At 42.7% G+C, this 22,850-nt stretch overlaps 2 protein-coding genes across 6 annotated transcripts in view; one reads left to right on the top strand and one right to left on the bottom strand.

Annotated features, from left to right (window-relative positions):
- Positions 1 to 50: 50 nt before the first annotated feature.
- Positions 51 to 13,038, bottom strand: g6fl (g6f-like). 3 transcript variants are annotated; one of them, XM_023429916.2, is made up of 11 exons: positions 10,797 to 13,037; positions 9,698 to 10,027; positions 9,268 to 9,537; positions 8,915 to 8,950; positions 8,233 to 8,562; positions 5,864 to 6,118; positions 2,722 to 2,844; positions 2,446 to 2,519; positions 2,135 to 2,161; positions 1,716 to 1,762; positions 51 to 1,399 (listed from the first exon to the last, which is right to left on the bottom strand). In XM_023429916.2, exons 1-11 carry the CDS (start codon positions 10,867 to 10,869, stop codon positions 1,378 to 1,380), a joined length of 1,587 nt encoding a protein of 528 aa, XP_023285684.1. In that variant the 5' UTR covers positions 10,870 to 13,037; the 3' UTR covers positions 51 to 1,377. The 3 variants fall into 3 exon arrangements, with proteins under 3 accessions (XP_023285684.1, XP_087036441.1, XP_087036440.1); XM_087180315.1 differs by lacking the exon at positions 10,797 to 13,037 and having other exon boundaries at positions 9,698 to 10,787; XM_087180314.1 differs by lacking the exon at positions 51 to 1,399 and having other exon boundaries at positions 1,712 to 1,762; positions 10,797 to 13,038.
- Positions 13,039 to 13,546: 508 nt separating this feature from the next.
- Positions 13,547 to 22,850, top strand: part of si:ch73-22o12.1 (nectin-2) — a 76,467-nt gene continuing 67,163 nt past the window's right edge. For 2 of the 3 annotated variants that reach the window (XM_023429905.2, XM_023429904.2), the window contains exon 1: positions 13,557 to 14,024. In XM_023429905.2, coding sequence (XP_023285673.1) covers positions 13,937 to 14,024 — 88 coding nt within the window. In that variant the 5' untranslated portion in view covers positions 13,557 to 13,936. Of the gene's footprint in view, positions 14,025 to 22,850 lie in introns of all 3 variants that reach the window. The other variant, XM_023429903.2, reaches the window with a different exon arrangement.

Raw genomic sequence — 22,850 nt, 5'->3', positions numbered from 1 at the left:
AAGCGTTCAGGTATTTGTTGTTAAAAGTAATTTTTGGACACACGGGCACATTACAGACAAGTGTTTATTTAAAAATATCTATACTTAAATACAGTGTTCGAAATTAAGTATATTTACACACGTAAATATACTTTTTACTCTAATTGTACATTGATGCTTTTTGTGAACCCTTAAGCACTTGTTATTTTACCTAGGCTATTGAGATTTTTACATTCAAATTATATGAACGGTTTGTCAATTATGATACATTGTTCAGTGCACAAAATTCACTTGATGAGCAATTTTAGACCTTAACTGTGTCCTTGATTTTGGGGGAAAAAAAATCTAGTGCTGTAAGAATATCCCAGACTGTTTTCATTGCCAATTACCTTGTTTGAAGTATTTTTCTAAAATTCATTTTTCAGTCATTTTAGTGTTGCAATCTAACTTAGCTCTTTCAAACTTCAGAAATTCCTTTCTAAACCATTTTTCAAAACAAATTGACGAGGCTTGCAAGACTCAGTCAGATATATATGAAATAAAACACCATCAAATAAGTCATTACTTTAGCATATTGCAGTGGTTCTCAAGCTTTTTCACATCAAGGACCCCTTGACTGACACAAATTTAGATCATGGACCCCCATTTATTAAGATTTTGTCCCAGGGTCTCCCATCTGATAAGATTTTTGGATTTTAGATGTTTTATTACAGAAAGTGTTTGAAACCCCTGACCAAAAAATATATTTTGTCATTGTGTTACTTATGAATGGAATTATAGTGAAAACAAATTATTTTGCTTAGGGGTTGATTAGGGGTCCCTAGACCCCACTTTGAGAACCACTGGCATAATGAATACTTTTACTTTTGATTATCAGATACATTGTGTTTACATGTACTTTTACTTAAGTAGAACTTTGAAAAAACTTTTTTTCTGTGGTATTACCACTTGTGCTTAAATAAAGGCTCTGCATATTTCTTCCACCACTGCTTAAACACAAATATCAGACAATAAGACACTTGTTACAGTACCAAATGTTTAACAAGTAAGTAAAACAGTGTCCATGAAACCAGTGAATGAGACAGTATTAACTTTCACACATTTGGAACTAGTTTTAGAGCCTTGTGAGAAAATCTTTCCCCTTCTTCTCCGTACGCAGCCTCAAAACACAACATTAAAGCAAATCAGTATCCGAGAACTTATAAAGAGCAGTAGCTTAGAATACAAAAAACAAACAAACATTGAAACAATTGAATAGCATTTCCCTGAAGCACTGAAGTTTTTCTTTAAGTCCCAACTCTGACATTCAGTTGTTACTTTTGTTTATAAAGCCCCTCTGCTGCAGATGGGAACTGAGCGGATGTGACAGCTGTATGAGGATGAGATGTGGGTAGGTGATCAGCTCTGACACAGCTCGTATCTGAAAACAGAGCACAAAGACAAACTCGCACAAAAATCTCCCGTCCTCCAGTCTCTTTTATTCTTCCTTAAACACAAACACAAACACAGACAACCCACGCAACAACAACACACGGGCGAAGGAGCCCTGCCTGTTGGCGCATGGCGTGATATTATGCCACAGTGTCAGAGTGATGTTCAGGCCAGCGTGATTGGTGAGTGTGAGAAGAATGTGTGGGGCAGATGAGTGACAGTGCAAACACACACACATATAAACACACACACATATGCTTCGACATACAAAGGCACACACAGGTGATGCAAGGCTTTTTGCTTACCGCTCCAGTTCCGTATAGACATCATCCTCTCCTCTTGGCTTCAAATCCTGGTACAAATATGAAAAGGGGGGAAGAGAAGCAGGCAGGGAAAGAGTGGGACAGTGAAGGGGAGGATAAAGAGAGAGATGCATGGTACTGAGCCCAGATTTATGTCCCTTTATTGTGTATTGAGATTGATTTGGTAATACCACTAATGTAAAGGTGACAGTTGATAGGCAATGGGTTTATCTGAGGGAGGGCTAACAGAATGCAAGTGTGAAGACTGCACGTGTGAAGGGAAGACGTATCTGCTGACAGTTTAGGGAGGGTGCAATAGAATAGAGTCTGTATGCATTGGTGGATGCTTGTACACATGCACCACGCCTCTGTGTGTGTATGTGTCAGTGTGTTTATGAGCAGGGGACTGCACAATAACTCACCATGTAGACTGAGCCCTGGGGAGGAGCCTGTTGGGAAGGGAGGAGAGCATAGAAAACAGGTTTAATGAACTAGTGACAGAAGGAGAGATATTGGAATTCAGAGGAAGAACAGAAACAGAGGAAGAAATGCAAAAATTAAGAAGTGTAAAATACAGACAAGACAGAACTGGGGAGGGGAAGAGAAACAAAAAGAGAAGACAAAGAGTGCTAAATACCAGAGTGGAGGTGTAAGAGAGGAGAGAATGAGGGCTACATGGGAAAGGAAATTCAACAGAGGATATTGAGACATAGAAAATGTCTGAATTCATCACCTGTCTGAAATCTTCTGGATTCTCGTAGATGTTCTCTGTTTCACCCGAGTGGACAGACAGAGACTGCTCAATACCTACAGAGTACAGAGAGATAGTTACTAATACAGTCTCACACACACTCAACTGCACAGGGAGGGAGGAGGTGGGGGGCAGATTCATTACAACAACCCCAGAGGATGTCACGGCCCACATCACTCAGTGGCAGCCGACAGGGGTCGAAGATGGACGGAGCACGGAAAGCTGTCAAAAAAAAAAAGAAAACGCCGGAAGACTCACCGCGATCAGAAATGTGTTTCTGTCTCCATAGCAACACACCAACAGCCGCAGCAACCAGGGGCACCAGGAGTAATAAAGCAGAGAGAGAAGGGAGCATGGGGGGGGTGGGGACACTGACAATCTCTACAAAAGGAAAAAAAAAAAGAAGCATGAATGTTTCTACGAACAGTGCTAATGTAAAACTCACAGGGCTATGGGTGTGTGTGCTTGAATGACATGGAGGCTGTCCACAGAAGTTATTGCTGTTTGTTCTTCAGTTTGCTCTTTTGTTCATGTCAAGAGGGGGCAAGCTTTTCTTTACATGAACTATTTCAAGCTATATCTTAAGACATGTTGCGGTTAAGATTTTCTCAACATGTTACACGCATTTGCATCATGCTGCTGTCAGTCACAGGTTGGAAGAAGGCGATGAAATCCAGGCTTTGTCAGACATAGTGAATAGTCTGTATGACAGCTCAGTAGACATCGATCTGACAGACCCTCGGTCTGGACAGTAAACGCTGTCAATTTGAAGCGTGGATGAGAGGAAGGAAAGCAGTGGTATCAAAGAGACCAGACTCTGTCAGGCCATTACATAAAGACACAGCAAATGCCACTGCTATATAGAGTAGTTTGATCCAAGTTTTTGCATATTGTAATTATTCTCTGTTCCATTACATGAATATGTTAGTATTGTACGTAAAGTCAGGAGAGACTTTTCCTTGCAAACCCACTTGACATCTAATCTAAGCAACTAACTGCCTCTAGGGAAACTGAAAAAAATGTAAATAGCAGTCTTTCAGCCAAGCCTCGGTCAATGCAGCTCTGAACAACAAATGGAGAGGAGAGAGACTGCAGGCATGACCATCACAAACATTACATAAGCAAACCATTAGCTCACTGTAGTACTAGCCAAATTTTGTGGAAAGAGCACACGCTTGTGATCAGACTCGTCAGGTTTGTTTGCATAATGAGGATGACATCAGTCTCGCAAAACACAGCCACGGGGCGACATGGGAAACAGAAGGGAGGTGCTCGTTTCCACAGAGACCGCTGTAATTTAGTGTACCTGAACAAGCGTTCTGTTACTGCCTGCTCACTGCTCATGGAGCACAAAGATATTGCATCTGTCAGACAGCTTTGGATTACAAAATAGGAGCCCAACAAACAAAAAAAGTACAGAACTATCGAAACAGACTTTTTATTGCAGTTATCATCATTTCTAAAGAATTCATGCAGTGTGTTTTTGTGGCATTTGAGGTTATCTGATGGACAGAAACCTGGCAGAAGTAACGTCCACTCACACATCTCATCAACTTTCCTTAAAATTTTTGTTTGTAAAAGCACTGGCCCTTGGACTTCACCTTAGCCCTGGTGTCACAGCTTTTAGCAGGTTTCAAAATAATCAATCATTATGCACTGTGTGAGGTATAATTGATTGGGGAGTATGTGTAGAGGTTGCTAATGGAATATTGCGGTGAGTGTTGACCCCAAGATTGACCTGCACTGTTCTCCATGCCAGCTTTAACGCATGAATTATGGTAATTGAGTGCAGTGAAGGGAGGCATAAATGCCCCCAGTTTCTCACCACCACATCTCATCTGTTTCTCTCTCTCTCTCCACCTTTCTCTCATCTTCGTCTGCCTCACCTTTTCTGTCTGTCTTTTGGCACTTCCTCCCCACCTCATCTATTTCATCTTAAATGAGGTAGGGGGTGATTTGTATCACTGTTACTGTGGAGGAGGGTGGATGATAAGAGGCAGACCAAAGAACTGCTAAAATGCTTTGCAAATGATGGGCCGACTCAGGATAGCGAATGATTGCAGAAAATCCCTGACATTTGAAGTATTTGTGTGCTGCAGAACACAACGCTTGCTTCAATTTTGCATTCTCTGAACTGTGCCACCAATGAAAGGAATTCTATTATGCAGTGTTGTTTTTAACTTCTACTGCTCTACTATTTTTTTTTTATATTTAGCTTACGGCACATTATATATCCCAAAATGATATATGTGGCTTATTGTCTCACTTATTTGGTTATTTCCAGTGAACTAAAAAAGTTGTTTCAATCCTCTCTTTAAGCTACCCTGTGCCATAAGCCCACTGTCTCTGTGTCTCTGGATGCCTCCTTGCCTAACAAATACACTATTTATAAACCCATAACTGTCACTCCTTATTGTCAAACTCTTCATTATTAACCCAAAGATTTTTTGGACTATGCTGCACTATCGTCGTGTTTGCGCAACCTGTCACTTTTCAACAGTGTAAATGTGGGCCACCTAACACTCACATTACTTTAACCTATCATCCTGCTCACTCTAAAATCCCAATGACACACTGGACAAATGCAACACTAGTCGCACATTATAGATTTTTTTTTTGTTTTCCTAATCCAAACCTTTCCTATCAGACGAAATCTTGCTGCCTCTTTGCCCCTCTCTCTCTTTATCGCCCTCTTTCTCTCTCCTCTGAGCCCATCACTCTTATAGCCATACCATCAGCGTGCATCATGATGAGCTCTGAGCCCTGCAGTGATGCATTGGGGTACGGGGAACAAACTAATCTCTGCTAAGGGATCCATTCAACTGTCACATCCTCCTGTGCTCCCCCACAGCCACCAATACAATAAGCCTGAATAATTTAGTTTTCATGTGGAGAGATGTCCTAAGGTCCTGTCTACTTATATTCACATATCAGCTGGGTGAGTGTGATGAGAAAAACAATAACGTTTATGTTTTATATTTTATAGAGGAAGAAGCTAAGCAGAGTATTAGATCTGTGGTGGACTTTCATGAAAAAATGGGCATATAAATAGACTGAGTTATTCCACTTGATATGATCTGCAAATCACAACTTGGAAGTCTTGACCTGTGACCTCTCTAATTACAATAAGGAAGCATAACATTTGGTATCTGTCAGGAGCTTTTTTCCTCTGTAAACCATGGGCTCTCTAGCAGATAAATTGACCTGCAGTTGGCTCGAACGCACTGAAGAATGCTTCACAGAGCACATATCATCGAGAATCAACCGCATTCAGGGTTCATTATCTCCACTGAGTTGACAGGAAGTCTGCCAGGACTCCTATGCTAGTAATATAATATACTGTTGATGAAGAAAATCAGAAAGCAGACAACTCTGTGTGATACCATGCCATCCCTCCCACCTTTAGGGGGCAGTGTGACAGCTTGCGTCGCCCAGATGGTCTGCCCAGTTTTCAGCTTCAGGGTGCAGGTGTAGTTCCCAGCTGTGTCAGGGGTGATGGGTAAGGGTACACTGGTGGTGATGGTGCCAGGGCCGTTGCTTGTCATGCGCAGCTGGCGACTCTTATTCTGCAGTTTCCACTTGGCACTTTGGATGTGGGACTGCTCCGAGTATTGGCAACCCAACTCCAGCTTAGAGGGTGAACGCTTGGTTTTAACTGTGGATGCGATGCAGAGTAGACAGGGGGAGGGGAGAGGGAAAATGTTAAAGGTGAAGAAATGAAGGAAGGGTGAGTGTGAAAAAGACAAGAGGAAAGAGGAATGGGTGAGACAGGATGAGAAAGTGAGTTAAAGGGTAGTGTGTGAATACAGAAAAGGCCAAGGACAGATGGAGAGTAATGGGGTAAAGGGAAAGTGCTATGAAAAACAAAGAACAATTCAGAGAGGGGTCAAAATAATATATATTCATTAAAGTGATTTGCTGCTAATGCATTGGTTGACTGTGACTGATGCTTAGTGTCTCATCAAACTGAAATGAGAATCCATCTGGGTGTAATCAAGCTCCGCAGACTCACACACGCACGCACATAAAAACGCACACATTTCAGCCTTGATTAGTGTGATCAGTGTGGGCCACCTACAGCCTTGGTGGGAGGGCAGCAGGTATAATCATACATAATGATACTTATAATGAGGTGGGGTAAAAATATATGCATCACATGACTGGTGTGTGGGTGGATGTGTATGCGTGTGTACGTGTGTGTGTGTGTGTGTGAGGGATGCAGATGTGTGAAGCAGGGTGACAGTGACAGTGACAGTGACAGATCGTCTGGTTACGTCTGGGCAGCTGTGATGGATGCCAGTGGGACTGTGATTAGTAAAGCCTTCCAAGGCCGCCATGACAGGGCATTGTATGTGTATACGTGTGTTGGGTTTTGTGTGTGTGTGTGTGTGTGTGTGTGTGTGTGTGTGTGTGGGTGCAAATGTATTCTGCATGTTTTCTGCAAAGGGTGAAACCTCCCTAAGGCTCACTCATAAAAATCAACAGGTGCTTTGCTCATTTATTTTTTTATATATCGAGCAAATGTTCCTTTTCATGAGCAATATTGTAAATGTATTCATTTAATAATGTGACATTTTACCAATAGCTGTAGGAAATTCTCATTCATCCTGCATAAGTCATAGTGGATGATCTGTGAGAACATTGCACTGGCAGCTGGTAAGAATTCCGCGTCTTGCTCGAGGACACATCAGCAGGACAAATATTTGCCAAAATGCCTCTAGAAACCTGGGTCCTCTGGTTACAGAGAAGTCTCGCTATTCATTTTGCCAAACAGTTTTTAAAGGAACAGTACGACACTTTGGAAATTTGCTCTTTTTTCCCGTTTTCTTGCAAAGAGCAAGATGAAAAATCAATACCACTCTGATGTCTGAGCACTAGAGCCAGTTTGCAATTAGCTTAGCTTAGCATTACAACATAAGCATGAGAGTGAAACAGTCTGTCTGGCTTTCTCTAAAATATAAAATATAAAAGCTTACTAATTATTACCTACTAATTTCATTTGTTTTATTACAATCATTAGTAATAAACATAAATGTAATGTAATATTAAGTTGTGGTTTTAAGGGAAGTTATGTGCTGTAACTATTTCTTGGCAAACAAGCATTAAAGTTGCTGCAGAGAAGAGCAGTGTTCAAACACAACTCCCCCTATCACCACAAGGCGTCTGTGCACGGATTAAAGAGATTTACAGGTGCTGCTGTGTGTATGTTTTTGAACATTTTAGAACGCAAGGTTAGCTTTTTCCCCTGCTTCCAATCTTTTAGCTACGCTAATCACTTCCTGGCTCTGGCAGTGAATAAGCATATGTTCCTAAATATCAAAGTATTACTTCAAATATACCACAGACAAATGACAAATTATAGGGAAAAGCAGCATAAATGGGTTTAAAAACAGAACATATGTAGCTGCTTCTAACAAAGTCATGAGGGGTAATTGAATGATTTGATGATGATTTGAGTATGAAATGATGTGTATGTGTGTGTGTCTGCCCGAGGGTGTGTGTGTGTGTGTGTGTGTGTGTGTGTGTGTGTGTGTGTGTGTGTGTGTGTGTATGACAACTTTTTCCTTTAATTTTTCATCCATCTGTGTATTCACCCTTCTCACAGGTACTTGTATAACAGCATCCACATCCACATGTTATATGATACCAACACACAAGGTTATGATACAACTGACACCACTTGTCTCATAAATCCATCATTGCCCCTTGTTTTATTCCTATTCACCTCCTACTCCCTTTCTGTCTCCTCCTCCTAACCCTGATCTCTACCTTTCATCACGCTGAGCAGGGTCCTCTGGCTGAAGGCGTTGTCATTGAGGAACACTTCACACACGTAGAGGCCGCCATCTTTGATTCCAGGGATGAGTAGAAAGGAGAAGTTCCCAGCCTCTGCGTTGTAGGGTGGGCCAGCAAGTGTGAGTCTCTTGCTTTGATCAGTCAATATGGTGGAACTCCTCCAGCGATCATACTCATACACAATCTTCATGTTCTTTTTCTTGGCGTCTGGGGGTTGCCAGTGCAGCCGGACATAGTCCCCACGGACCCCAGGACAGGTCAGGGTGAAGGACGTCTGAGCCTGTGTGGCGGTATGGATCATAGCTGAGGAGGGAAGAGGGAAGATAAACCAGAATGATGGAACAGATAAAACAGAGCATAAGTGAGGAAGACAGCACGCAGAGACTGATATAAAGACACAACAGCACAAGAAGACATAATGACAGGGAATTCAGAATAAAAAGATGGTGAATGAAAAGTGAGGTGAAAACAGAGCGTAAACAGAATAATAATCGAGTAGGGGAAATGGAGATAGGGGAAAAATTCCTACAACAATGGGGATTACGTCCTTATATGCTGAGAGTCACTTCTTCACTTGGTCTTGCATTCTGCTCTGGCTGATTAGCAAGCTGCTGACGAAGGACTTTGAGACTCCTTGTGTTACAAAGTCACTCACCGCGTGTTATATTGGTGAATGAGGCCTCTTTGTCAGCTGCAGAGAGAAGGGAAGCAAAAAAATGTGAAAAAAGCAAAGAGCAAATAATGAATAATACATAAATGTATCAACTATAATATTCACAGGAGGACTGGCTGAATTTTAGTGCAGATCTACAGTAGACTTTTGAATCTTGAAACTGGTCTATGAAAAGTAAATACTTTGAAGAACTGTGGCTATAGGACGCTTCAATAAATAATGCTGTTGCTGGAGTTTCTTGCACCGATGCCCATTCACACCATCAACAAAAACTAACAACCAATGTGTTCTATTCTTCAGCGTTTCTACGTCTGTCTTCTTCATGTCAGTCTCACCATCAACATTCACGTTGACATTGAAGGGGGAAAAACTGCTGCTGCTGCTGCTGCTGTTACCCAAAGGGTGAACCATACAGATATAGGCCGCGCTGTTAGTGACCCGTGGCAGTTTAGCCACTGTGCCGGTCTTTGGCACTGTCTCGCTCTTCATGAAAATGCCATTGGGCGACACCCAGGTGATTTTGGTGACGGCAAAGTCAGGGTTAACTCTAGCAATCAGCCGCAGGGTGCTGTGCTTAGGAATGGTTGGTGCAGGGATGACCATGACTGGAGATGAGGGAGGACACGGGAAATCAGTGGTCAAAGAAGTACTTCAATCTTTTAATACCAAGATATGAAATGGAGAAAAGCAGCAAATTCTCACATTGGAGAAAAAATGACTCAAAAGATTAATTGATTACCAAGATGGAAGACCTGCTTTTCCTACCTGTAAGGGTGGCTAAGAGGATAATCCTCTGCTTCTGTATCTCTTGTTGCTTTATCATGCATATGTACAGGCCACTGTCCTCCATTTTGGGAGAAAGAACCAGAGAGAAAACCCCGGTGTCTTGAAAGTTAGAGTCTTTCAGTCGCATGGACTCTTTCGAGGCATTACCGGATAGATTCATCATTGCGTTAGCTGAGAGAACCAGTTTCCATTCATGTGCACCATGTGACTTTACCTTCCAGTTTATGGTCACAGCATTCCTTACTGTACTATCAGTACACACCAAAGTGGTGGGCATGCCCTCTCTAGCCACCACAACATCATCCCATTCTGAGGGAGAGAGGACAAAAAGTTAAGAATTATAAATAGTAATTCAATCAGGTTAGTCTTTAAGAATACCTTAAAAATAAATGATAGTGGTGATGTGTTCTTTCTATCCTGTCCAACAGTTATGGGTTAAGTATAGTTTCATGCTTTCAAATCTTAAAACAATAATCGCATCTATATTGAAAGACTTCCCGTCATTGTAACTGTGCTTCCTGGTTGCACTGGCCACAAACAGATCCCTTTCTTTAAAGAATTTCAGTGTAAATGATGTGAGACAAAATCCACAGCCCTATTTATATGCAAAAAATGTCTTCCAGAGTTCAGCTGAAGCTAATATGTGGCTTTAGCATTCTGAGTCAATTTATAGTCAAGTCTTTTTTGTGCCAAATTCCTTCTTTCTTTCTCTGGACAGCATTTCCTTGGTGAGTTTCACTTAATGGAGACAAAAAGAGGGAAAAAGGCTGTAACTTTATTTGGGAACATATTAGCTTTAAATGCATTTTTACACAGAAGTACTGTGAATTTTATCTTTGAAATTTCTTCAGGAAAGGGGAGGAATAGTTAAAACCGAGAGAAAAACAAACCTTCCCCTTAACTTGATGCAACGTAACTGAACTTTTTGATAAAGAGGAACTCTGTTCATGGATGACTCATCATTGGGTTTTTTTTGCAGTCTAAAAGCAACATTCACATCTGGGAAATGTTGGCCCCCACCTTACCAGGAAGTTGGAGTAAAAATATGTTTCTTAAAATCACAGAAAGCATTTCATACCTGTGAAGCCAATGTGAGAGGAATATACCGCAAATAAAGACAGAAGAATAAAGGTGAGAAACGCAGACTCCATCACACGTTTAAATCAAAGAGGCAAAACACTGTCACTGCACCAGCTGTCTCTCCAACACTGTGACCTTTCTAAGTAAGCTCCAGAACACCAAGTATTTCTCGCTTTCCTGCAATATTATTGGTGTCCCTGACTGACATGTTAACAAGTTCACTGCACATCTTCCAGCCCAACAGGATGTGGCACGAACAACACCAGGATAATCAGCAGGAAGAGACTGCCTGTTTTGTTGTCATCTGTGTGTGTATGAGACTGATAAACTACATATACTGGCATTAAGCCTCAAACCATAAATTTAACCTACGATGTTTTACAGCTTAACTTCTGCGCAATTAGTTACAGAACTTCTGACCCTAACATTCATTCTGACAATAGGATTGAGCATGTACTCGTGTGTGTATCACAATGTGTGTGTGTGAAATAGAGAAAACGATAAGAACAGCAGAAAGCCAGGGATTGAGGGAGATGAAAAAGCGAGAAATAAAGAGTTTGGGTTAGTGTGGGTGCACAGTAACCCCTAGGCTACTTGTCTTTACATCCCATAAATGTCTTTAATTAAGCTAAAGGTATTATCAGCTCCTCTGAGCACTATTACAGATTTTTCCATAATTACCATTGGGTGAATGGGGGCGGTGAAGAGAGACAGCGAAAGAGAGAGAGAGAGAGAGAGAGAGAGGGAGAGAGAGAGAGCGAGGGAGAGAAAGCAGATATGTATTGTGGGTGTCTAATGACAAGGAAGGAGAGAAGAAAACGGAGAGCAGCAAGATGGAGAAATGTGGAGGGAGAGGTGCTCAGACAGAATGCGAAAACACGGGGAAGAGAGGAGAAGTGTGAGAGAGTGTTGCAGGGGAAAGAAACAGTGTGACTTCAAAGAAGCCTGTGGCTGGTGACACAGAGCGTGGTGCTGATCCTGTGGCCCCTCCTCTATGGGTAAATAATCACCATAAGCCTTGGCTCTGTCTAATGAATCCACTGCCAATGAGCTAATATCTGTTAACTATGTGCTTCATTATCGCTGCCACAGACCCCCGGAGAGCACGAGGATGGAGGACGGGATGAATAGCAGTAAGGAGTGAAGGACGAGTGGACAAAGAAAATCGAATGACACGGGAAGAGGCAGAGAGGGAGGGAGGGATAGAGAAATGAGGAAATGGAGGAAAGTGAAGTGTAAATGAAGGGAAGGTGTAAGGGGTGTGAGATGGTGAGAAAGAAAAGAGGTGAGGTACTGTATAAGTAAAATGGGTGGTAGCTGGAAAGTGGAAGATGTGAAGGTCGATTTAGTATGGTCATGAAAAATGGATGTGAGTATGCGAAGGAAAAGGAATGAAATCCTCTATTTGGGGGCCACTTCCTTTAAAGCTCCACATTTCTACCTGAATGCGTACACTTTAGCAGTTTGGCTGGGTTTATATGGGTGGTCCCTGCACACTTTCTCAGACTCATACATTCAGCTACAGGGCCTCAAGATGGCTTCAAATTAAAATACTGCAATGCAAAGTACTCATGGCATTTGAAAACCCACAGCTGCTTTGTTTGCACGGCAGATGCTTTCATATTCTCTGGATTCACAGTGGGCAGAAAGTGGAAAGACAATGAAATTCCTGCTGTCTCACTGAAGACATATTTCAATTGTTAATTTATTTTTTTCTGGTGTGCAGAACATTGTTTGACCTCTGATCATTATTGGTGACTTCAGAATTGGCACCTCAGAAATACAATCTAAAAATAAGGGGGTGACACTGTAAGAGAATTTGGAAATGGAACAGAACGGAAGGAATCGAGCAGCACAGTTTAAACTGTGGGACTTATGGAGATGTAATTACATTGGCTGTAAAACACTTGGGTATAGGGATTAGACCTAAACCAGATAATGCCTTTGCCATGCTAGTATGCACCCAGCTTCAGAGGAAAATAGGGCAAAATGAATTGGAAGTTATTCTGTGCAAAGAAAAAAAAATTCTCATCAACAGAGAGTCTGCTGGAATCTGCAAATAGATACATGAGGAGCTGTTTCCTCTTGATTTGATTTTGCTGACTGCCACTGGATTTGTTTTGCCGTTCATTAATGAATGTTTATTGATTTGGGCATCTGCTGTGGTGGAGTTTACATGAGCTAATCTCAATTCTGTGTGCAGATACAAACAGCAGAGGGCGTAAGAATCATCTGGTTCCACGTACCTCCTCACTACATCAAAACTGTCTGGAGTTGGATACATTTTATCGTAACTTTATGTTGTTTGGGTTTTTTGGGGGGGTTGAATTCCGATTTTCTCTAGATGATATTGAGCTACAAGATTACTGTTTGTTTAATTTTAGCCATGGCAACGAATTCATCTAGATAATTTGCAGGTAATATTGGCTGCTGATTACACGGAGATCATACTTCTCAGCTGATGAATATATAATCAGGTTATTCAGGTATTTTCCTGGACATAAATCATGCTTTTCAATCATTGGTGTTTTCTATTTATGACAGAAATCTTCCGTCACAGTGAAACCTGCTGCGCTCTTTAGATGATAGGTGCAAGCTTGTCTTACTTAAAGCGAAACGCTTTCAACAAGTTGTTCTCAGAGGCTCCTCCCGCTGTAGCTGGTACTAATTGTTTTTTGGGGAAAAGCGGGGCTATGACGCCTCTCAGCCTGATGACATCACCCAGTCAGTCACACACAGTCGGACCGCCGCGCGCTCAGACTCACAGGAACTAGTTGTCGGAGCAGAGAGAGAAAGAGAGAGAGAGAGCGAGCAAGAGAGGAAGCTCAGCAGCACTTCATCACACACAGAGAGCACCAGCTGGGGGGGAATATTCACCTGTGCGCTGCCAGGACGAATTCACAAGGATTTTCATTCATTTTAGCAAGACTCCGTCTTAAAGGCGCAGTGAGGGACACTTGAAACAAGAGCCCCTGCCGGACCCCTGCTTTGTCCTGTAGCCAAACAAGTTTTTTTCTTCCTTGTATGAGTGAGATTTTTACACAGAAACTGACCCGCATCTGAAGCTGCTGTTTCGATCTTATCATTGTTATCGGAGAGACTGAACGCCAGGTTCCATAAAGAGGACCGTAATCAACCATGGCGAGACATGACGCCCGAAATTGGCATGACTGCACAAAAATGATCGGACTGCTCTGCTTGGTAGCGTCGATACTTACAGAACAAGGTAAGAAATTATGACTTATTCAAAAACTAATTTCAGCTCATTGCCAGAAGCACATTTGCCTTTAATTTCTTCTCAGGGCTTTATTAATTAATGCTGACACAAATTTAAATTCGCCTGCCACCTGTCTGGGTGGTGACGGGAGCAGAAAATCCGGCAGGTGGTTCCGTCGGTCGCTGTACTGGCGAGTTTTTTTTGAAATTATAACCCTTAAAATTTCTGAAGAGATTTATTCACACTCACGTGAAATGAGTTGGTTTCATCTACTACCTCTTTCTGTCTTCCGCATTCTCTCGCACCAGCTGTATCGCTCTTTGACCTGAGTTTCGGTGTGTGACTCACACGCCATGTTTAGTTTTGCTAAGGTGTGGCTCTGTGGAGCAAGGTGTTTTCCGCAGGTGCCTGTCAGCGGCCTTTATAGTGGTTTTCTCGTCTTTTTAAACTGAGTCACTATTCCAGTCAGTCCTTGCTACTCTGTCCCCTAAAGCTACCCTTCTCCTCCTCAACATCCCCCCCTGCTCCCTTTCTTCCCTCTGTCCGCACATCATCTTGTATTAGTTACAGTTCAGCAGAGAAAAATGGGCCTGGACACAGCTCTTAATGTACACACAGAGAACTGAGCTGAAACAACTGAAACTGGGAAGAAAAGCGAAAGAAAAATCGTTTTAACCTGTGCTGGCTGATATATTTTGTAAGTTTTCCCTCAGTGAACCACTCCCATGTAGGCCTGTACTGTAAAATCTGTAGCTTGTTACATTAAACAAGCTAACAGGCCACTCCTGCCTCCCTGGCAACCGGTTCAAACAGGTTAATTATTCAAGTGTTTTCCAGTCCAGTTGCGATCAGGTTGCCTACAGGTACTCCAGCCACAGTGAGCAGGCCCAGAAATGACTGAAAAACATCCCTGGCATGCAGTTGACCTATTAACATATGAATGTGTGTGGTGTGAAACCAGTTCAACGTTCTCTCTGCTGCTCCCGTGCAAGACCAGCTATTTGTTTTGTGCTGTAATTGGGGCAAGAATGTAGGACTTCATGTAATGCCCCGGCACAGCTACAGTATATATATTCTCAGTAGGGTACGGTAATGTAGTCAATTTGTGGTGTTGTTTTAATCACCACTCATAAGCACAGTCACTCTTTTGACTTATTCATACAGTGGACCTTTTTTGTCCAATTTCATTTTACAGAACATGAAGTGCTCTTAGGGGAGGGAGAAAAGTGGGGGGAAAACAAAACAAAAGGTTTTACATATTTATGAGTGAGGAAAACGCAAGGCTTAACCAGTACAAGCAAAAACACTGCTTTTAGTTTTCTTTCATTTAAGTCTTTTTTTTTTTTTTCAAACTGAACCTCTGGCCTCCTTTTGGGTAATAGTTAAGCTATGCAACTTAAGCTGTAACTGCTGCAGGAATGAAACTTTTCTCTTGTCTACTTTGCATTTTTAGTTTCACATTTCCATTCAAGCTTTGACACCACCTTCCACCCCAAGTCTGAGTGAGAGAAGTGATTTAATTCTCTGCAAAGTTTTAAGTTTAATATACCCTTGCTTTAATGTAAAAAAAAAAGTCAATATCAAGTTTGATGGGTTTTTAATCAAGGTTGGTTTCCGTGTATATCTTAATAGAAGATGGCAGGTGGGGGTGCAGTTTAAGCGCTGAAATTACACTATAATACCAACCCCCCACTCCCTAAGTCAAGGTTGTGAGGGACCATGGATGTGGGTTAGGAAGGCTTGGCCCATTACCATGGAGATATTTTTATTGGAAGAGGGGTGGGCTTATGTGAGGGGGAGTTTGGGAGGGGGGGGGTATGGGGCTATGGCAGCATTGTTTTTATGGCTGAGTAAGCCTTGTGCGTGTGGGGGGTGACTGGCTGGCTGGCTGCCTGAGAAACTGGTGGGCATGCAGGGTCAGGGCCGGGGGAGGAGGGCTGCTTCCTTTGCTGCTCACAAATAAACAAATGTTTTTCTTTGTATACCTGAAAACATCCAGCGAAGCTACTTCAGATGCAAAGCTACTCTCTATGGCCCTTGTCAGGCTGGAGGAAACAGGTGGCTTTCCGGCAGCCTGCTGCATTACGTGGGGTTGTGGCTGAGTTTGGGGATTGGCTGGAAAACTACATGGGCAGCAACTGATTAAGACAGGCGACGCCCCACCTCCCCTCATTCCCAGCCGCCACTTGAAACCTCCCTCTCTCCCGCCAACCCTCGCTCCCTCCCCCACCTCTGCCGTCGAGTACATACAGGGGCCTTGTTCTCTTTTTATTTTCAGCTATCTTTCATTCAGTGTCTGTCCAGTGCTTTTATTTGGTAATGGTAGTCACTGGCTTATTCAAATGGCCTCCCTCCCTCCCTCCCTCCCTCCCAGTCTCCCTGCCTCTGTTTGGACTCAAGGCCATGCTGCTTATGACAGGAACAACACGCAGACAGACAGGAAAATAAACCACATGTGAACTCACCGTGGTCTGTACCCATGGCTGGAGGATTTCTTGTCAGTCACAGCTGTATGTGTCCTGCTGAAATGGTGTGTTTCGCATCCGGATCATGTTGTAATAACCTGTGAAATACTGGAAAATGTCCAGCACTTCTGTCATCTCATACGCACACGCACACACACACACATCCAAAGTATTAGCTCTCACTATTTCCCTCCACTGGAGATATCCTGTGAGAACAGGGTAGTTCTGCCAAGCCCAGGACCATTCATCATTACAACAGAGAAAGAGTATTACACTTTGTCTATTAAGAAGAATATAACTGATGGATCATGAGAGGAATTTTTTTTCCTACCCTAATGAAAGAAGGAAAAAGTAAGTCCTTAGTATCTCATTAGTCCCTGTGGAGCGAGGGGCTTCGGTCTGGGTTTGGTTTTGTGTTAATGGCTGTCGCGGTTAGGTCCTATCATTATGTAAATGAGCTGTCCTCGCCCCTTTGCACCGGCCCTGTAAATGTCAGTAGGATTTTGAAAAGGTCAGGTATGTGTGTCTGTGTGTGTAAGAAAGTCTCGTTCTGTGTTTGATATGCACCAGTACTTACTTACACACACTTACTAAGGGGCCTTCGTGTTTAATTGACACATCAATAACCTCCTCCTTCTCGTTATAATCACCATTAAGAATTTGTTGATTCAGACATAAAAGTGTGCTTGAAATTATGGCTTAACAGAGATGTGAGAGTGATACTAACCAAGTGTGTGTGTGTGTGTGTGTGTGTACATGGAAACTGCGTGGCAGCGTCCATTAATTCTGAATAACTAAGTTATAGAATAACTGAAGCAAATATTTGGCATTTCACCAAATGTGCCTAATAATTTAGACAGCTTTCTATTATTGCTTGTTATTTCACCAGGTTGGCAATTGAAAAAAGTGATTTCAGCTCAGTGGCAGTGTTTAATGGCCGCCTAGAAATGAAGTACCTCTTATCCAACAATAAAGTAGCAATGGATGGAAAGCTTTTTAATAAATGTATTGAAAACATTTCAGTAGGAGACGCTTTTCATTTTTAAAAACCTTTTTATTTGGAAGCTATATTGATTAAAATAACGTTGATTCTCGACATCATACAAGGTTTTGGATACACAGATATTTTGATAAATGAGTTTCAGTGAAGTGACTTTGCTCTGTAGGCTTTTCATTACCAGTGACCAGAAACACAAAGGATCCATCAAGTTTATTGTTGACTTGGCAAACATTATTAGACGGGGTGGAGGAAACTGAAGAGAGGAGGTCGATGAGCACGAGTCACTGCATCTTGCGTTGCATTTTAGGCTGCGGTATTGTACCACAAACACATCTGAGTACACACACCCACACACACATAAAACTGGTGATGAATCAGGGAAGTGACCTGAGGCTGCGCCGGAAGTCAGATGACATTCCAATAATAGGGAGGAGCCGTCACGTCGCTGGATGACAGTGCATGTGTGCGTTGCTGTTTCCTTCACGAAGTGGTGTGTATCATCCTCATCAGCAACCCTGTTATCTTCCACAGACATCAGATCTGAGCACACCCTTTTTTTTTTTTAATCACTCCCTGCTCATTTAACTGACTCTCTTTCAGGGTGCCTCTCCTGCAACTTGTAAGTAATGATAGTGGCTTTCCTGTTTATAAGAGAACCAAAGCCAGTGGCTCTGTGATGGATCCATCTCCATGTCGGAAGTCTCCCCTACTGCCCTCCGCCTACATGTGCATGCTGGGTAGATGGCGGCCCGTGTTGAGGCCACACTGAGAGCCCCCCACAGGGATTTTTGTGTTTAGCTCCCAGGGTTACCAGACTGTTGGAGCCGATCCCATCTGATCCAAAGGAAAATGAGCTGAAATCCTCCTCTTAGAAGGAATGCCAAATGTAATTAATATGAATTGGGGAGCCGAGGGGTTTCCAAAAACACAACAGCGCTGGGGTCGATGATATTCTTGGCAGAGGTGTTGGGTTAAACTGTTATCTACATCAAATCTGTGTGCATTAGCTCTCACACTGTTATGAGTTCACTGCAAGAGACCATGCCATAACGTTGTCTAACCACCCACATGTTTTGAGATAATGGAGTGTTTTAAGACTGTACTATTTGCTGGAGCTGCATGCCAGCAGCTTATCTCGTATAAAAATGCTAAAAGGCATGTGGCTTACTTTATTTTTCAGTCACACACACATTTCCACACCATTAGTCAAGATACCTTTTGCCAAATCTGCATTTCCCTATGTCTAACAAACCCCAGATGGAATTTAGGGAGATGCAGGTCAGACCCATTCCAGCTCAACCGATGTGGAGAATGAGCTGTAATTCCAATTGAAGATCCAATTGAAAGGCAGCCAAAGTCTTTAAAATAAAAATCCCCTTAATTAACTAGACTTGGGAGATGGGTGTCTCTGCGACCCCCGCTGCAGTAAAATCACTGAGGAGGAGCAGCGAAAGAAGAGCAGAGGGGGTGAGTGGGGGGGTCGAGGATGTCGAGTTTTTCAAATTCCACACCGCAGCATGTTGGCAGAGGGGATGAAGGAGGATGTTTCGAAAGACTGTGAGGGAGTCAACCAGGGAGGCCAAGAATTATCAGCTCATTTGTAATTTAGTCGCACCTCCCTCTACTCTTCTTCTCCCTCTCTTGAAGCAGGAGACACATATTTAACAGCCAAAGAGCCTTCCGTTGTGGACAGTAAAAGACTGCTTGTTCTAACCTTTCTCTTTTTATTATGGTTACCTGACCTCTGTCATCTTTCTACTCTTTCTTCTGTCTTTGTCACATTCTTTTATTTCTGAAATCCTCCCCATCGTGCACTCAGCAGATCTTTGTGCAACTAAGCACTGAGGCCCTTGACTGTCCTCCTCTGCGTGTCCCTACATATATACACATGCACACACACACGCACGCACGCACGCACGCACGCACGCACGCACGCACGCACGCACGCACGCACGCACGCACCCAGCTACTCATTAGCAGTCACCTTAATGTGTCTAAATGTAGTTTGCGAGGTGGAAGGTGGTTTGCGTTATTGATCTGGTATTGAATGGTGAATGATGCAGTGCCCTTATGTGATATTGAAAACATTTAGAGCTCGCTCTGCCGGCATGACAGCACCATGAAACATCGCTCTGTCCCCTCCTCCTCTGCTAATCCCTCCCTGTGTCCTCTCAGCCGCCTGTTTTGTGAAACATCGAGCCGGTTTCGCCGTTACTAGACGCTCTTTTTCCTCTTCGCACGTTTTTGTTTCTTTTTATCAACATCTGTTCCTTGCAACATTGCAGCCTTTTTGTTACGTAGACGCGCTGCATCTTCGTCACATCTGACTTTGACAAGGTCATGTCAAATTCACACTTATCAGAGGCAGTGGACAGGCAGGCTACAGGAGGAAATTGAATTTGCTGTGACAGGGTCCTGACAGGACTCTGGAGTCATGCTCCTCAAAAACCTTCCTCACACCAACTGCTTTCATTTCAGCTAAGCTTTCCTCTTGGTCCCAGGAGATTTATGTGACGAGCATGGTAAAGTTACATACTGTTATACAGAGAAAATGTAGTATTTTTACACAGATATCATCTCAGAAATATGAGATAAGAAAACAGAATATGCCATCGCTGAGATAGTGCACAACAGGGCTGTTTTTCATGTAGGCATGCAGAGAGGGCTCTTGTGTTTCACAAGCGACGTTGTTCTGATCCTACAACTCTATCTTGCCGCTGATATCGGCGCTATCTATTGTTTCACTTGTTGGTTTTTAAAATGTGCTGCCATGTTACGCTGATAAACAAGCAGCACTGTCGTCATTAGTCCCCAGAGCCTTGAAATGGCAGGAGCATATAAATCCTCTCCTGAAGCAAACAGCACATTAAGGTCAAATAGAGGCAGCAGGTTTATTCAGTTATCAGCCCAGTGTTTTGTCAACAGGGTGTGCCACAGTTTGTTTGGTGTGGCTCCTCAGGGAGAGCCGGTCTTCCTTCATTGGAGCAATTTGTCTCATTCGTCTGCTGAACTGATTGCTTTCTCTCTAATCGGCCACTCGCTCCCCTCTGCCCTGTCACATTTGTGCTTTTACTTCCACTTCCACTTGATTCATTCTTCCTCCGCCCCCCCCGTCGTTCTCTGTTTACGTCCTTTTCCTAATGCTCCGACTTCCTCTTCTCTGTAATTTGGTCCGCATAATTGATCCATCTGTTCAGTAAACTGCTGTCCCTTACTGTATCTCTTTTCCTCCTCTCATCCTGTTCTTTGTTTCCCTTCTCTCTGTTCTTAGTCATCAATTCCTCGTTTCTGCTTCTGTAATTGGAATGTCTGTTGCTTTCCTCTATCCTCTTACTCTCTCTTTCCCCTTAATCTCCCACCCTCTCTTCTATCCCCTCAGCTTTCTTCTTCTCCCTGTCCCACCGTCCAATTCCCCAGATGTCTCTTCCACCTATGTCAGACCTGGAGTTCCTCTTTAAGCCCGTCCAAACTGCCTTAGCTGCTTCTCCTCTCCTACTCTCATTTGCTGTCTTTGTCTTTCGCCCTCCTTAACAGCCCCTTCTCTCCCCACAGACATTTGTATTACAGGCATCTGTATCTTCCTACCTCCCCTAACGAGTTCTTCTGTTTTTTCTTCTACACATCAATCATTCTCTCTCTCTTTCTCTTTCTCTTTCTCTCTCTCTCTCTCTCTCTCTCTCTCTCTCTCTCTCTCTCTCATACACTTGTCCTCCTCTCCCTCTTTCTTTTCTAATGGCCAAGAACACCTCCCACTCCACCCTGGTGGGCATTGTTTTTGAAGGTTAAGTTGCTATGACACTTTTACAGTGTTTCACCCCACCCCAACCCCTCCCCCGATTATTTCACCCGCCTCTCCCTCACCCAGGCTGCAGAACGACACACATCACCGCCACCTCCCACACACGCAAACACAAAACGCACGTGCAGAGCTCAAATATATGCCTCAGACACATGCACACAGTTCTCAGGGATGCTGGGCTGATTTGATGGTTGAATCACTTGATTACTGTACAGAGGACAGGAAAGGGGAAGTGACAGAACAAAGTCAAGCGAGCGAGTGAGCTGAGGTAAGGGAGGGAGGTAAGACGGTGGGGAAATGGAAACAGATGCAGGATTTTATTTCATTTCAGCAGAGCTAACCTGTCGTGCAGTGCTGGGATCAGGCTGACAATGTCCACTCCCCTGCTGTTAGATGCTGTCACACGCTCATCTCCCCCGCAGGCAGTGACTAGGCCGGTAATACAGCTTGACTCATCTAACAAGAATCTCGCACTGAAGTTGAAATGGGATTACATTTGAAGAGTTAATTCCCAGTGTAGAGTTTAATACAATCCAATACTGTAGCCATAACTGAAAACTAGCTTCCAGAAGCTTACTCTTCACTTTTTGGTGAGACTGTGTCTGAGAAAATACTATATTATGTTTATGGTATATAGATAAATATATGCATGACTATAAATCTACATTTGTTTCTGATCCATCTTTCTTCTTAATCACATAATTGAGATGAGTGTTGTTGTTAAAAATGATACCACATATTTAATAGTAGTCCCCTACAATGCAGACTGAAAGAGCCTGTAAATGTCATCAACATTTTACAGCAGTATCTTTATACTTTAACCTTCATATATGATAATTATTGGTTTAATCAGTGAGTCAATTGGCAGAAATTGAAGCAGCAGCTTTTTTGATAATGGAGTAATGGTTTGAGTTACTTTTCAAACACAAATGCCAAACAGCTACTTAAATGTGATCATGTTTTGATTTTGTCTGTTTTACATAATGATGAATAGAATATCTTCGGGTTAGGTTAGTCTTTGGCCTTTTTTTTTTTTTTTTTTTTTTTTTTTTTTTTTTTTTTTTTTCAACATTTTCTCACTTTTTCTAAACAAAGACAAAAGAGTTAATTGAGAAAAATAACTGGCAAATCAATTGATAATGAAAATAACTAACATGTACCCCATGTTTTTGTATTTAGCTTTGTGTTATGATTACATTTACTGAAGTACAGTGTCTGTTCCACGTTTTCAGAGAAAGCACATGAGTCATTTTGTGTTTTAAAGTCTGGGGTGAACTCTGTCGTAATGCATTTTCATATTTAATGAACATTAGCACAAGAAGAATCTGGCATTCAACAACAGCAACCTTGAGATGTTGTTTTGAGTCCAGGCAGTCAGCTGGCTGCTGCTAGACAGAATGATAAACTTGGTGTTACTGAAAACAGAGACACTATTGTTCTCAGCCCAAGCTTAGAGACCCACCTCCTTCCTTCCTTCCCTCAGAATCATCCCCCTCCCTTCCCCCTAATCCAGGTGAGCTGAGGGAGACCATTGAAAAGGCCATCTATTGTCCTCCCCCCACCCCCACCCC

This window comes from Seriola lalandi, unplaced genomic scaffold (genome assembly GCF_002814215.2).
Source record: "Seriola lalandi dorsalis isolate HSWRI2012SDOR001 ecotype SW California unplaced genomic scaffold, Sedor1 jcf7180002054900, whole genome shotgun sequence".
In the NCBI taxonomy this organism is placed as follows: Eukaryota; Metazoa; Chordata; class Actinopteri; order Carangiformes; family Carangidae; genus Seriola; species Seriola lalandi.
The sequence above is the reverse complement of the archived record's forward strand: the minus strand, read 5'-3'. Positions and strand labels throughout refer to the sequence as shown.

Coding starts and splice junctions, on each gene's coding strand:
- g6fl (XM_023429916.2), bottom strand. CDS start 10,869: ATGGAGTCTGCGTTTCTCACCTTTATTCTTCTGTCTTTATTTGCGGTA. Junction 6,119..8,232: donor CCTGCTCAGCGTGATGAAAG/GTAGAGATCAGG, acceptor TCGCATCCACAG/TTAAAACCAAGCGTTCACCC. Junction 1,400..1,715: donor GTCTATACGGAACTGGAGCG/GTAAGCAAAAAG, acceptor CTCTGTTTTCAG/ATACGAGCTGTGTCAGAGCT.